Source organism: Oncorhynchus tshawytscha, linkage group LG06, assembly GCF_018296145.1.
Source record: "Oncorhynchus tshawytscha isolate Ot180627B linkage group LG06, Otsh_v2.0, whole genome shotgun sequence".
Taxonomy (NCBI): Eukaryota; Metazoa; Chordata; class Actinopteri; order Salmoniformes; family Salmonidae; genus Oncorhynchus; species Oncorhynchus tshawytscha.
Genome location: NC_056434.1, coordinates 67,014,734 through 67,030,487, shown reverse-complemented (window position 1 = coordinate 67,030,487; position 15,754 = coordinate 67,014,734). Strand labels below are relative to the sequence as shown.

Here is a 15,754-nt window from a genome sequence, read left to right as displayed (position 1 = left end):
TAAACGGAGAACCAAGGCATTCTCACGTAAATACATTCACGATTTCTTACTCCATGTGGGCAGCGGTTTGTGTACAAAACATATACAGTGGGGCAAAAAAGTATTTAGTCAGCCACCAATTGTGCAAGTTCTCCCACTTAAAAATATGAGAGAAGCCTGTAATTTTCATCATAGGTACACTTCAACTATGACAGACAAAATGAGGAAAGAAAATCCAGAAAATCACATTGTAGGATTTTTAATGAATTTATTTGCAAATTCTGGTGGAAAATAAGTATTTGGTCAATAACAAAAGTTTATCTCAATACTTTATTATTTACCCTTTGTTGGCAATGACAGAGGTCAAACGTTTTCTGTAAGTCTTCACAAGGTTTTCACACACTGTTGCTGGTATTTTGGCCCATTCCTCCATGCAGTGCTCCTCTAGAGCAGTGATGTTTTGGGGCTGTTGCTGGGCAACACGGACTTTCAACTCCCTCCAAAGATTTTCTATGGGGTTGAGATCTGGAGACTGGCTAGGCCACTCCAGGACATTGAAATGCTTCTTTCGAAGCCACTCCTTCGTTGCCCGGGCGGTGTGTTTGGGATCATTGTCATGCTGAAAGACCCAGCCACGTTTCATCTTCAATGCCCTTGCTGATGGAAGGAGGTTTTCACTCAAAATCTCACGATACATGGCCCCATTCATTCTTTCCTTTACACGGATCAGTCGTCCTGGTCCCTTTGCAGAAAAACAGCCCCAAAGCATGATGTTTCCACCCCCATGCTTCACAGTAGGTATGGTGTTCTTTAGATGCAACTCAGCATTCTTTGTCCTCCAAACACGACGAGTTGAGTTTTTACCAAGAAGTTATATTTTGGTTTCATCTGACCATATGACATTCTCCCAATCTTCTTCTGGATCATCCAAATGCTCTCTAGCAAACTTCAGACGGGCCTGGACATGTACTGGCTTAAGCAGGGGGACACGTCTAGCACTGCAGGATTTGAGTCCCTGGCGGCGTAGTGTGTTACTGATGGTAGGCTTTGTTACTTTGGTCCCAGCTCTCTGCAGGTCATTCACTAGGTCCCCCCGTGTGGTTCTGGGATTTTTGCTCACCGTTCTTGTGATAATTTTGACCCCACGGGGTGAGATCTTGCGTGGAGCCCCAGATCGAGGGAGATTATCAGTGGTCTTGTATGTCTTCCATTTCCTAATAATTGCTCCCACAGTTGATTTCTTCAAACCAAGCTGCTTACCTATTGCAAATTCAGTCTTCCCAGCCTGGTGCAGGTCTACAATTTTGTTTCTGGTGTCCTTTGACAGCTCTTTGGTCTTGGCCATAGTGGAGTTTGGAGTGTGACTGTTTGAGGTTGTGGACAGGTGTCTTTTATACTGATAACAAGTTCAAACAGGTGCCATTAATACAGGTAACGAGTGGAGGACAGAGGAGCCTCTTAAAGAAGAAGTTACAGGTCTGTGAGAGCCAAAAATCTTGCTTGTTTGTAGGTGACCAAATACTTATTTTCCACCATAATTTGCAAATAAATTCATAAAAAATCCTACAATGTGATTTTCTGGATTTTTTTTCTCATTTTGTCTCTCATAGTTGAAATGTACCTATGATGAAAATTACAGACCTCTCTCATCTTTTTAAGTGGGAGAACTTGCACAATTGGTGGCTGACTAAATACTTTTTTGCCCCACTGGAGTTACTGTGGGAGTAGTTTCTAAATGTCCCAAAGTATTGTGTCTCTGTCCCTCTCTGCCCCCCCACCCCTCTCCATATATTTTGTGACAAGCCGTCATATTGTGTTTCTATCTTATTAAGTTTCTAGTCAATAACCTAAACAGTGTCTCTGTATTTATCCTATGCTATTATTTAGTTAGCTAGTAAATAAATCATTTTTTACCAATTTGTGTAGTACTGAATCATAAGTAAGGCTGGGGTTTTTGCAGATGCAAGGAGGATACAGCGTTCATTGGCACCGCCAAGGAGTGGCCAGGGGGGGCCACGGCAATCCTGATACAATCGCTGCCCCCCCCCCCCTCGCCAGTCGCATATGCATAATATATTTTACAAGAGGTACTATTAATATAAATCAATAATGTATATTTTTCATAATAGTCCAGATGGCAGTCTGCCTCCCGGACAGCAGCAGCTGAGCTCAGCTTCGTGTCTCTGGTGGCATCATCGGAAGCTAGCCTAGCTGGCAGCTTCCTGCAGAGTTGAGTTGAGACTGCTAACGGGTAAGTAAGTCATACAATACTACTTATAGTTAAAAAAAACTATTTATTCTGTAAACTGTTCGTTTTTTGACAATGTCGAATTACCTAGCTAGCTAGTATATGTTAGTTAGCTAATTAAATTAGGTATTGGGGGAGGGGGGGGGGCTTAGCTAGTTAGTTTATGCCGGTTTAAGGTTACTCTGCAGCATAGTGAGTGTGAGCTAACTATAGTTAAAGTTATCATAGCTTTCTAGAACGATTTTCAAACCACTTGATGAATTTAGGACTGGCAGATCATCTACCTAGCTGACATTATGGGCTGGTATAGCATTAGCTTACTAGCTACGGTTAGTCACTGTAGCTATGTCAATTTCCAGACAATGAAGAGAAAGTCCACGGATATCTCTTATTTCTTTTAAGAAAAATGGTACAGGGGAGACGCAGCCGACAGGGGAGCAGCAGCAGAGGGTTAACGTTAGTGAGGATGCAGTTGAAGATGATGATAACATCATTGAGCAAGCCAATGAACAGGCAGAGGCAGCGAGAGAGCATGACAGAACAGAGGCAGAACATGACAGTGACGCACAGGCAGCATCAGTGACAGAGCACAGTAAAGAACAACAGACCACAGCATGGCACGAAAGTGCGGAACAGGCAGCAACAACAGTCACAGAGGTTGACAACCATGCGAGGCAGGACTCAGCTTGAGCTATTCAACCCGTTCCTGGACCAACAGGTGAAGTTGTGACAGTGCCCCTGATAATGAAATGGATAGCTAGAGAGTAACGTTATCTGGATAAATGTATGGTTATAACGTGTCTACATTGAGTTATGAGTCATGACATAATCACATAAAGCCTTCTGATTCATGTTTATTAGTAGTTGAGTTTGAATAGTCTGAATAGAATTGTCTATAGGCCGATATTACAAATGTAATCGGTAATTACAATGGAGAGGGACTAGCTACTCATGTTATTATTATTATTATTATTGTTATTATTATTTTAAAATTAGAATAACTGATTTTGCCTCTTCTTTCATCCTAGATATATCCCAGTCAAGAGCAGAGGGGCCCAAACAGCCACATCTGAAGTTTTTCCCGCAGACGGTACAGTAAGCATAAATGACTGGAATACTCTCAGAGTAAAGACTATGCCTACTGCAATGCCTGCTGGCACTTCAGTCTCCCCTCCTCAGGTGATTTAGTGTTTACATCTGAAGAGGGGTTCAAAAATGGACAAAAGCAACTTACAAAGATGGGGGATTTGTAGGCCATGACAAATCAGAATCACATACTAATGCAATGTGTAGAGTCAAGACGGGCTAGGGACATAAATCTTTAAGATTTTGTGGATGTGTTTGCCAAAAGACACAGCAACAGGCAAATAAAGCTGTATTGAAAAGAATGTAGCTTAATAAAGCAGGGATATGAGTAGGTCGTTAGTAGGCTATAGTATAATGTACATTGTCCATGATAATGCTTTTTTTTCTTTTTTTTCTTTCATTTTTGGACATATATAATATTTTTGTTTACAAAACACCTGAATAAAGCTGTATTGAAAATAATAAAGCTGTATTGGCCTCTGTGTGATGTTTTTAAACTTTTTAAACATTAACTGTAAAATAAGAAACCAAAGTATATCAGTATTCATTCCTTAACTCTCATATTGACATAGTTTTCAACTAGCCTATATACTACAACAGCATAATAGAATTGCTGTGAAATTCATTTATGGCTTTTGGTTTTGGTGTGCCACCCCAAGATTTTCAGTGGCCCCATCTGGCCACCACTATGAAACATTTCTGGGGGCGCCACTGCAGATAGAACAATGGGTTAGGTATTTAAAAAAAACTTTGACCGTACTCTGCGGAACCGGTATCGTTGGTCAGTTGTGTCAGAGTTCGCGGGAAATATTAATGCATTGGATTTTAGATATATGATCCTAAGGGGTAAATGTTTCATGAAGCGATTTCATATCTCAATTCTGAACAATTTTATTGCGAGTGAAAATGTAATATGATCTTACTCATGATCATATAATCAAGTCTTCCCTCTTTCGATGTTCTGCAAACCAAAAATAGAAACACTGTTGGATTTTCAATATATCAGATCCCCCTGTCTTTAACATTAGTTTCATCCTCTTTGGCGCGAAATCATGAAGCCCCACCTCCTTAATTCTACAGTCAGTCATCACACAGACAGACTGCTGCATGCTTGTGTAACTTCTTTGTATAACTTGCTATATCTAGCTAGTTCTTCCTAAAATAAATATCCCAGGGAAATAGTTTATTTTGCTACATATCTAGTTTGGAAGGTTTTCCCAATATGAGTTGGTAAGTCCTGTATTGTTTCAAAACGGTCTCTGCATGCAGCTACCGTTAGATTTAACCTAGGGCTAGGCTAACGTTAACGTTAGTAACCCTAGCTAGCTAACGTTAAATCGCTATGACGTCGGTAACGTTAGTGTAGTGTTTCGTAGCTTCAAGGCTAGCTAGCTAGCTGAACTGTTTACTTGCTACACAGTTTACACATGCACGGTTATTTGTCTCACTCCCATTCATTTAATATTTACTCAACAGCGTAAAGGAAGAAACCCGAAGCATGTCTCCTCATTGTCCAAAGCCTAACGAATCTGAAGAACCGCTGGGTACAGCTATGGAGGAGACTTTGCCTGAAAATGGTAAGTGAAGACACTCATTATTGGCCATCGGTGGCTTACTAACTTGTAGTAGCTACTACCCTTAGAGGTTGACAATTCTTCCCTTCATATAAATTATAACCATATACGATATATATAGAAAAGTATCTGGACACCCCTTCAAATTAGCCTTTGCTGACAGGGGTATAAAATCGAGCACACAGCCGTGCAATCTCTATAGACCCAACATTGGTAGTAGAATGGCCTTAGTGAATAGCTGTGACTTTCAATGTGGCACCATCATAGGATGCCACCAATTCAGTTCATCAAATGTTTTGCCCTGGTCAACTGTAAGTGCTGTTATTGTGAAGTGGAAAAGGGTAGGAGCAACAACGTCTCAGATGTGAAGTGGTAGGCCACACAAGCTCATAGGTACGGAACCACAGAGTGCTGAAACGTGTAAAAAAAATCACCTGTCCTCGGTTGCAACACTCACTACCGAGTTCCAAACCGCCTCTGGAAGCAACGTCAGTATAATAACTGTTTGTCGGGAGCTTGTCAAAGGAGGTGTTTCCATGGCAAAGGAGGCATGCACAAGCCTAAGATCACCATGCGCACGCTGCCATTGGACTCTGGAGCAGTGGAGTGATGAATCACTCTTCATCTTGGCAGTCCGCCATTCGAATCTGGGTTTGGCAGATGCCAGGAAAACGCTACCTGCCCCAATGGATAGTGCCAACTGAAGTTTGGTGGTGGAGGAATAATGGTCTGGGGCTGCTTTTCATGGTTCGGCCGAGGCTCCTTAGTTGCAGTGAAGGGAAATCTGAATGCTATAGCATACAATGACATTCCAAATCAAATGTGATTTGTCACGTGCCGAGTACAGTAGGTGTAGACCTTACCGTGAAATGCTTACATACAAGCCCTTAACCAACAATGCAGTTCAAGAAAGAGTTAAGAAAATATTTATTAAATAAACAAAGATAAAAAGAAATTTAAAAAATAAGGCTATATACAGGGGTTACCGGTGCGGTGGGACATTCTAGACGATTCTGTGTTTTGTGCCAATAGTTTGGGGAAGGCCCTTTCCTGTTTCAGCATGACAAGGCCCCGTGCACAAAGCGAGGTCCATACAGAAATGGTTTGTCTCATGTGGAAGAACTTGACTGGCCTGCACAGAGCCCTGACCACAACCCCATCGAACACCTTTTGGATGAATTGGAACGCTGACTGCATGCCAGGCTTAATGGGCCAACGTCATTGCCGACCTCTCTAATGCTCTTGTGGCTGAATGGAATTTTACAACATATATTGGAAAGCCTTCCCAGAAGAGTGGAGGCTGTTATAGCAGCAAAGGGGGACCAACTTCATATTAATGCCCATGATTTTGGAATGAGATGTTATGCGAGCAGGTGTCCACATACTTTTGGTCATGTAGTGTACGTTAACCATATAACATCTCAGCAGCTGCAAGTGTGGAAGCTGAAGATGTAGTGTCTGCAGTTGTCATCACAAAAGAAATGGAGGAAGAGGAGAAACAATTGATGGAGAAAGGAGAGAAACAAGAAGAGGAGATAATGAAAAAGGTTAGTTTTTGTTGTTGAAAAACAGTGTCTGAATAACTGTAGTGATGTTGTTGGGATAATGTAATGTTTTCAATGGCCAACATTACTCTCTTTTTTTCACAAGGCTCGAGAAGCTCGGGAGAAGGAATCTCATGACATTCGCTTCAAGAGGCTGCAACACTTGCTGGAGAAAAGTAACATCTATTCCAAATTCCTTCTTACCAAGATGGAGCAACAGCAGCAGGAGGTAAGTCCTAATATCAGTGGAGTGGAATATTAGAAGTACCTCTTGCACAGCTCATTGTACAACTATTACCTATCCATAGATGTGATTTGATCATGTTACAGCTAATGAGTTACAGGTGAACAAATACAAATGAGAACAGGAATCTAGGCAGTCACTACCTAAGCTCCTTAGCTTTGCTGTTTCCAGGCCTCCTTTTGGGGATGATTGCTTTCCAACTCGTGCGATTGTCTGAAAAATGCATGGAAACGCATAGAGTACCAGTCAAAAGTTTGGACACACCTACTCATTCAAAGGTTCTTTATTTTTACTATATTCTATGTTGTAGAATAATAGTGAAGACATCAAATCTATGAAATAACACATGGAATCATGTAGTAACCAAAAAAGTGTTAAACCAAAATTTGAGATTCTTCAAATTAGCCTTGATGACAGCTTTGCACATTCTCTCAACCAGCTTCACCTGGAATGCTTTTCCAACAGTCTTGAAGGCTGCTTTTCCTTCATTCCAACTCATCCCAAACCATCTCAATTGGGTTGAGGTTGTGTGATTGTGGAGGCCAGGGCATCTGATGCAGCACTCAATCACTCTCCTTGGTCAAATAGCCCTTACACACCCTGGAGGTGTGTTGGGTCAGTGTCCTGTTGAAAAACAAACGATATCCCACTTAATCGCAAACCAGATGGAATGGTGTATCGCTGTGGTAGCCATGCTGGTTAAGTCTGCCTTGAATTCTAAATAAATTACTGACAGTGTCACCAGCAAAGCACCATCACGCCTCCTCCTACATGCTTCACGGTGGGAATCGCACGTGGAGATCATCCGTTCACCTACTCTGCGTCTCACAACGTCTCACCAAAAATCTCAAATTTGGGCTCTTTAGACCAAAGAACAGATTTCCACAGTCTGATGTCCTCTGCCCGTGTTTCTTTGCCCAAGCAAGTCTCTTCTTCTTATTGGTGTCCTATAGTGGTTTGCAGCAATTTGACCATGAAGGCCTGATTCACACGTTCTCCTCTGAACAGTTGATGTTGAGATGTGTCTGTTACTTGAACTCTGAAGCATTTATTTGGGCTGCAATCTGAGGTGCAGTTAACTCTAATGAACTTGTCCTCTGCAGCAGAGGTAACTCTGGGTCTTCCTTTCCTGTAGCAGTCCTCGTGAGAGTCATCATAGCGCTTGATGGTTTTTGCGACTGCACCTGAAGAAACTTTCAAAGTTCTTCAAATGTTCCAGATTGACTGACCTTCATGTCTTACAGTAATGATGGACTGTCCTTTCTCTTTGCTTATTTGAGCTGTTCTTGTCATGTGTTATTTCATAGTTTTAATGTCATCGCTATTATTCTACAATGTAAAAAATAAAGAAACCCTGCATTGAGTAGGTGTCCAGACTTTTGACTGGTACTGTATATCTACCCAAGTAGTCTGAATAGTATTTGAAAAAGCAGTGTTTAACAGTACATTTTCCCTATATACCCAGGAAATGCTGAAGAAAGAGAGACTGGAAAAGACACACAAGGTGAGTGAGTTTTCCATTCCTGTGTATTTTTGTTATGTTTCTGTGATTTATTGCTGCCAGCAGCTCCTTAATCACTAAACATTTAACATTTTCTTGTCACAGGGCACTGGCAAAAAGACTGGAAGAGGTAGGCAGCACTTGTGTCCTGTTACTTTGCATCATGACCATTGAAATCCTCTAGTTGATGTCGAAACACAATTTTATATTGACGATATCCAACTCCTGAATTTGTCTTTCTGTTTTTTTCAGTTGAAAGAAAGAAAAGGAAGAGGGAGGAAGATTACAAAATTGCTGATGTCATGTCTAAAGAGGTAAGAGGTGACCGTCTCTTTTTGAAATGTAGACGAATGCCTATTTCATGCTATTCAACCTTTTTTGTTGCATATGTCATCCTTTTTTTGCTTTTTGTTTCAGGAAATTATGTCCAAGGCCAAGAAACCTAAAGTGGAGGATGAGGTAAAGGCCTTTTGTTTATACACTGCAAGGAGCTTTTTTTTTTAACTGATTGTTTTTAACTGACTCAAGAACTTGGGAGAGTGTTGATGAGTCCTAGATGTCCCAGATGCTCTAATGCCAATATATCTGTCCGTGAATAACAGGAGGTCCTTGGGAAGAAGAAGCTAGAAGCGGAAGACATTGAAAAGATGAGTGACTCAAATGCTGACATCAAGGGCCGTCTGTCGGAGGCTGTGAGAGACAATGCCAAACAACTGCTGGACCCAGACAGGAAAGTGAACGGGCAGGCCGTGCCCGCCCAGCAGCCCCTGCTCTTCACTGGGGGGGTCATGAGGTCGTACCAGATAGAGGGCGTGGAGTGGCTCAGGGTAAGTGGGCTGTTGACTATGCCCATTTTGTTTGATCATAGAGAAATTTCATTATAATCTTGGTGTGTGTTTTGTTTTCTCCAGATGTTGTGGGAGAATGGTATTAATGGGATCCTGGCAGATGAGATGGGTCTGGGGAAGACCATCCAGTGCATCGCCCACGTGGCCATGATGCTGGAGAGAAAGGTGCTGGGACCCTTCTTGGTAGTGGCCCCCCTGTCCACTCTGCCCAACTGGATCAATGAGTTCAAGCGCTTCACTCCAGAGGTAAAACAAAAACAATTCAAAGTATTACAGAAGTTGTGCAATTGAATGTCATGTGCATCACCAATCAATTACTGTTTAAAAATATATATATATTTCACTGTTCAATTCCTTGTTCATCTTGAATGGTAAGGTGTCCGTACAGCTGTACCATGGGCCTGCTAAGGAGAGGATGTCGTTGTTAAAGCAGATTCGTAAGCCCCAGGGGCCTCACAATATGTGCCCTGTGGTGGTCACCTCCTTTGAAATTGCCATGATAGACAGGAAGTTTCTGCAGGTAGGCCCAACTCCCCTACTCATCATGTAAGCTGTAAAAGTTGCATGTATTAAATTTGCCTTAAGTTGTGCAACCTATTTAACCCATTCAGCATCTCACTGATAACCGCCTTTTGCTGTTCCTCCCTAGCGCTTCCAGTGGAAGTACCTGATCGTGGACGAGGGCCACAGGATCAAAAACCTGAACTGCCGACTGGTGAGGGAACTCAAGATGCTGCCCACGGACAACAAACTGCTCCTGACAGGCACGCCGCTGCAGAACAACCTGGCTGAGCTCTGGTCACTGCTCAACTTCCTCCTGCCTGAGGTCTTTGACGACCTCAAGAGGTAAGGGACATGTCTGTCTATGTTTGCGTCTACTGTTAGAATGGGACTATACAGAATGTTTTTATTTTGCCTTGTAAACTTAATTGCACTTTACTTATCTCTACAGCTTTGAGTCGTGGTTTGACATCGACACCATTGGATCGAATGCAAAACAAGTTGTGGCTAACGAACGAGAGCAGAACATCCTGCACATGCTCCACCAGGTAAGCCCTCTGACTGACTAGCTCTGCAATTCACTGGGGAAGGTAAAATGGTTAAACCTGTAGGGAGATTGTCCATAAACTCTCTTTCATCTGCAGATTCTGACGCCGTTCCTGCTACGACGACTGAAGTCTGACGTGACGTTGGAGGTGCCGCCCAAGAAAGAGATTGTTGTGTACGCCCCACTCACTGCCAAACAGGAGTCTTTTTACACTGCTGTGGTCAACAAGACCATTGCCAAAATGCTGGGCCAGGAGAAGGTAAGACCTTCAGTTCACTGCTACACTGTCTCATATGGTTATACTATAGAAAAACAAGGGTATAGAATGGAAAATAAATATTGCAGACTTCTGGGGCCGTGCTTTGTTTTGAAAGATGTTTCTAAGAGACGTGTCCCCTTTCAGGGGGAGGCCCCAGTGGTGCTGACGACTGACGGCAGGCCTAAGCGCAGGACCAGGAAGCCTGTGGACTACAAAGAGACTGATGGTGACACGCCCTATGACCTGGAGAAATACCTGGAGAGGGTTCAGAAGGAGGCAGAGCTGAGGTCAGAATCTCCTCTACTATGGTAGTGTTCTGTGTGACGCAAACAATGCTGTGCCCATAAATGGGATGATTATATTGTTATGGTCATATCAATTTTAGTTTGTGTAAATTCTACATTTTTTGTGAATGTCAACCGCATTTTAATGTCACCTCTTAATATAAAATTAACCATAAAGACTAGAGTTTGCCATATGCCCCAGCTGTGGTGTAACGTATCTCTCCTCTCCAGCCCCGCCCCGGTGGTGGATGTGCAGATGCCCCTGGACTCCCAGATCAACCTGAAACTGCAGAACATCCTCATGCTGCTGAAGAGGTGCTGTAACCACCCCTACCTCATAGAGTACCCACTGGACCCAGCCACTCAGGAGTTCAAGGTAAAGGCCCTGCTGGATTTCAATGGCTACTGGCACAAAATGATGTTTCAAAATTACACGGCCAATGAATGTTGTGGGTGCATTCATGACTTCTCATCGCAGCTAAGTAGAGGCTTTTGTCCGCGTGTTGGGAGTTGGACTGTCATCTGGTGTCGCTCATTTGTAAATGCATTGTCTTGTGTTTCACCCTCAATCTCTTTCCCCTGCAGATTGATGAACAACTGGTGCAGACCTCTGGGAAGTTCCTCATTCTAGACAGAATGCTGCCAGAGCTGAAGAGGAGGGGACACAAGGTAAACTGACAAATTCTGTGCCAAGTGTTGGGATTTTAATACCTGAACCTTTTTGCTTGATTATGTATTTATTGAGAGATGTTTGTGACCACTTCTGACTCGACGTTGCGGACAAACAGGTGCTGATTTTCAGCCAGATGACGTCCATCTTGGATATCCTAATGGACTACTGCTACCTGCGTGGTTACCAGTACAGCCGACTGGACGGGACAATGGCTTATGCCGACAGAGAGGAGAACGTGAGTCTTCTCCCCACAAAGGAATTACCCTTAAAGCACTCTGCCATGAAGCAGTCATGCAGCTCTTATAATCATCTCCTTTCTGTGCAACTATCCCTCCATATTTTCTTTGCAGATGACAAAGTTCTCGTCTGACCCAGAGGTGTTCCTCTTCCTACTGAGCACCAGAGCAGGTGGCCTGGGCATCAACCTGACTGCTGCTGACACGGTCATCATCTTTGACAGTGACTGGGTAGGTGTAGAACTCATGCTCTCTGGATGAGCGCAACAAACGTTGCCTACTACTATATGTTTGGTACCTACTGGTCTTATTTCCATACGATAATGAATGGACTCTTCTGTCAGAACCCCCAGGCAGACCTGCAGGCCCAGGATAGGTGCCACCGCATCGGGCAGACCAAACCAGTGGTGGTGTATCGCCTGGTCACTGCCAACACCATCGACCAGAAGATCCTGGAGAGAGCCTCAGCCAAGAGGAAACTGGAGAAGATGGTCATTCACAAGAGTGCGTAGAGTACCACATCCAGGACACAACTATTACATTGAGGGAAATCTAAAACCCACATGAATTAAATATGTATTAAAGCGGGGATGGGCCACTGGTGGCCTGGCCCCCTTTTTGTAGGCCCATGGACAATGTTAAAATAGTAGAATACACATGGTGCAATTTAGAAATGTTGTTTTGAGTCAGCAGTTTCTCTTGTCAGTCACTAACGGTCACTCACCCTGGTCAGCGAAAAAAATTTAGGTTGGTAAATTAGTCTAGCCATCTCTCTGAACTTCTAGTAGTCATGGTCGAATACTGACCAGGGGGCCCACATTGATTTGGTTAGTCACACTCACTCAGATGTAATTTTTCCACCCTATGACAAAATTTGTAGAATTGCAGGAAATTAACTCAAACTTAATGTTTATCTGCTGTCAAGAGGGGCTACTAAAATGTTTTGCTAACAAGGGGTGGGCGGGCAACAATTTTGCTATGGGCACCCCAAATGCTAGGGCGGCTCTGACTGCACATGTGAGTATGCAGACCCACGAGCCACTGCTGCCGCTCATGAATAGTTCAGATCTTTATTGGCGGCCCCCAACCCCATCAGTTGCCCCTCCCTCCCTGCATTAGAGATGCTAAATATTTCAGAACTGAGTATTGTAGCTTTTTTTTTTATTTTTTAGGTGCATGTGTTCATATTTTGGTACCTTTTTTTAAATGTTCTTATCTTCAGACAAATTCAAAGGAGGAAAAGCTGAGCTCAAACAGACCAAGAGCTGTGTTGATGTGTCTGAGCTGATGGATCTTCTCAGCGCAAGAGATTACGAGAAGTACGAGATTGTCGATCAATGTTCATTATGAAACTCCCTAGAGGAAATGTCAAATGCATAGTAAGTTGGTCAAAGTCTATTGCTATCTAACGACCGTCTTTCTCAGGGAGGTGAAAAGCACCACGGGGAAGGTCATTAGTGACGAGGACCTGGAGTTTCTGCTGGACCGCAGTGACCTACTAGGTGAGTTCGATTAAAAACACCTGTCATGGAATGGGATGTCGTGGTCCTTTCTAGAATACTCAGATCCTGTGTCCTTTGTCGGCATGCTTTACCACTGTAGAGCTCCGGTGCCATCCCCTGTAGAATGGCCCCCTGACGAACCCTCAACATCTGTTGTCATTATAAACCTAGCTTTTGTTTGGGCTCAATTGTATGAAATGTAATCATTTGGCTCCTTCCAGACAAGGCCAAGAGGAGCTCAAAACAGAAGGTTGGCGTCTTCAAGGTTATCGAAGCCAAGGAATCATCTGAGATCAACTTGACCAGAGTTTGAAAGAAGATGAGCTACTCCTAAAGGCATAACCAAAAAGATCTTGAGCTAGATCCTAAGGGTCCACAACGCTGCTGTTGGTTATAATACTGAGACTGAAACCAGAAGACTTACTCAAGCCGTCCTCCTAAAACAACTGTTTTTATACTTGAAGAAAGTGTATTTCATTGTAAAGTTTATGCGTCTGTTATTAACTGCCTTTTTGTTGAAGTTTATTTTTGTTGTAGAGTTTGTCAAATGCTGTTGGTTATAGTGGAGTCTGTAACCAGGGAGACTGAAACTAAACTATTCTAACAGCTTTGACATCTTTCTTACCTGCCATTGTTATTGTTGTAGAGTTGTATACTCTGGACTTTTTTTAACCACTTTAGGTGCAGTGATTCATTTACTTGGAAGTCATTTTTTTGTTTAAAAAAAAACAAACACTTTTGCATTGGAACCAATTACTTTTCACAATACATGCTAAAGTAAATGCTGTACTCATATCTTGTTCAGTTCACTAAATGGGTTAATTGATACTGTATATTGGACCAGAACTCCAAGCACTTTTATGTAAGGAAAGGTATTTCTTTACAAGCTGAGACCATTCCCTTTTAATTGTTTTGTATGCAACCCCTTTAAAAAATAAACCGTATCACCTGAATGTGTTATGGTCATGTGAGTTCTATTCCTTATAATAGTGGAACGTAGTGCTGCTTACGTACAGACGGTCTGTCAGTAGGCATGTGCCAAAAAAGATGAATGTGCCTTTTTTGAAAAGGTTATGCATGTTTTCACATGTATAAAAACAATGTTTGATACATATGTCATGGTTGGGGATCAATAAGTGACCCACCAAACAGTTCACATACTTAATCAGAGTAAAACAGCTATAGAAAAGACCAGTGATGGAAAGAGTACTCCTTTGTCATTCTTGAGTAAAAGTTAACACCTTTGAAAATGACTCAACCAGTAAAATACTACTTTAATAATAAAATGATTTGGTTTTAAATATACTTAAGTATCAAAAGTCAAGATATACATTTCAAATTCCTTATATTAGCCTAACCAGATGGCACCATTTTCTTATTTTAATATACGGATAGCCAGGGGTACTCTCCAACACTCAGACATCTTTACAAACGAAGCATTTGTTTTTAATGAGGCCGCAAGATCAGACCAGGGATAAGTGCATGAATAAAAAGTACATTATTTTCATTAGGATTGTAGTGAACGTTGTCAAATATAAATAGTAAAGTACAGATACGACTTAAGTACTACTTTAAAGTATTTTTACTTAAGTACTTTACACCACTGGAAAATACTGGATCTGATGAGTACAGCAGTCATTAAAAGCACATTCTGTCATTCAAAGGTCAGTAATTGTTAAACAGTGTTGAATTCACTTGCACCTGCTCAGTAGGAGCTAGTGAGCACACCCTCCATTCTCTCCTAAAGCCTCTGGTGTCAGGGTGCTCAGCCTTGCACACACATTACTGGGGTGTGGTGACAGAGGACACTAACCTGGCTGGTGCATTTTCAACTTCTCTGCTCAGACTTGTAAGACTACCTCTAAAAAAGCACCAAAAAATACTAGTACGGCAGTAACATTTTGATTCAACACTGGAATTCAGTTGATTCTTTAGTAAGGACTATTTTGTGGTAGGGCAAATCTTTCCTACTTGTTTTTAAAATAAGGTAGTTACAGTTACTTTTGTACAGTAACTTTACTGGATCATTGTCATACGTGTTCCATAAGACTTCGGTCTAACTAAACCATGGAATGTCTGAAGTTAGTTCTGCAGTATTTTCAGTCCAACCCTGCATCATACTGGCCCTGATCTGCATCGTACTGGCCCTAATCAGTGTGAACCTCTAAACCAGCTTTGACTTCAACTGCCCCTCTATTCCACAATATAACAAACTCTACGCACTGGGGGTGATGTTTGTCCCACCTTTAATATTCTTCTTCCTGCGAATCTTGGTCAATCGACACACGGGAATCATGATGGAAGAATGGTTGAGACCCATTGGGAAGAGAAGCAAAGATCATGCCATTGTCAAGTGAGTTTTCAAGTGCTGCTGTCAAACCACCTCATGTTCCTGTGTTTACTACCACCATTACCACTATCATCACAGCTTTTAGTCCAACAACTACAACTACTTCCTGTAATTATTGGGATGTTATAACCCTCTCCAAGTACATGTTCTCTGTCATGATGCATAGGGCTCTACTGGCGCCAATGGTGTGGATTCTGGTCACTCTGCTGGATGGGAAGATCTTCATCTGTGCTTTTGGCATGAGTGTAGACCCCAAGCCATTCTCTGGTAAATATAACCACAACACCTTTTAATGACAGTATAACCTTAACTAATAGCAGACTGTATCTCCAACTCTGACTTTGACCCAAGCCCTCACCCAGAGTAAAACTAGTCTTG

General features: G+C 42.3%; 1 protein-coding gene across 5 annotated transcripts; it reads left to right on the top strand.

Annotated features, from left to right (window-relative positions):
* The first annotated feature begins 2,211 nt into the window (after positions 1–2,211).
* On the top strand, positions 2,212–13,979 carry LOC112252946 (lymphocyte-specific helicase). Of its 5 annotated transcripts, none has more exons than XM_042323534.1 (24): positions 2,644–2,945; positions 3,256–3,317; positions 4,790–4,890; positions 6,313–6,434; positions 6,538–6,660; positions 8,141–8,179; positions 8,282–8,306; positions 8,429–8,490; positions 8,594–8,635; positions 8,779–9,003; positions 9,088–9,270; positions 9,401–9,544; positions 9,674–9,870; positions 9,977–10,073; positions 10,170–10,331; positions 10,476–10,618; positions 10,847–10,991; positions 11,201–11,284; positions 11,404–11,523; positions 11,639–11,755; positions 11,869–12,028; positions 12,747–12,843; positions 12,950–13,026; positions 13,248–13,979. In XM_042323534.1, exons 3-24 carry the CDS (start codon positions 4,812–4,814, stop codon positions 13,337–13,339), a joined length of 2,535 nt encoding a protein of 844 aa, XP_042179468.1. In that variant the 5' UTR covers positions 2,644–2,945; positions 3,256–3,317; positions 4,790–4,811; the 3' UTR covers positions 13,340–13,979. The 5 variants fall into 5 exon arrangements, with proteins under 5 accessions (XP_042179469.1, XP_042179468.1, XP_042179467.1 ...); XM_042323533.1 differs by having other exon boundaries at positions 3,256–3,322; XM_042323535.1 differs by lacking the exons at positions 2,644–2,945; positions 3,256–3,317 and adding an exon at positions 2,212–2,230.
* Positions 13,980–15,754: the final 1,775 nt, after the last annotated feature.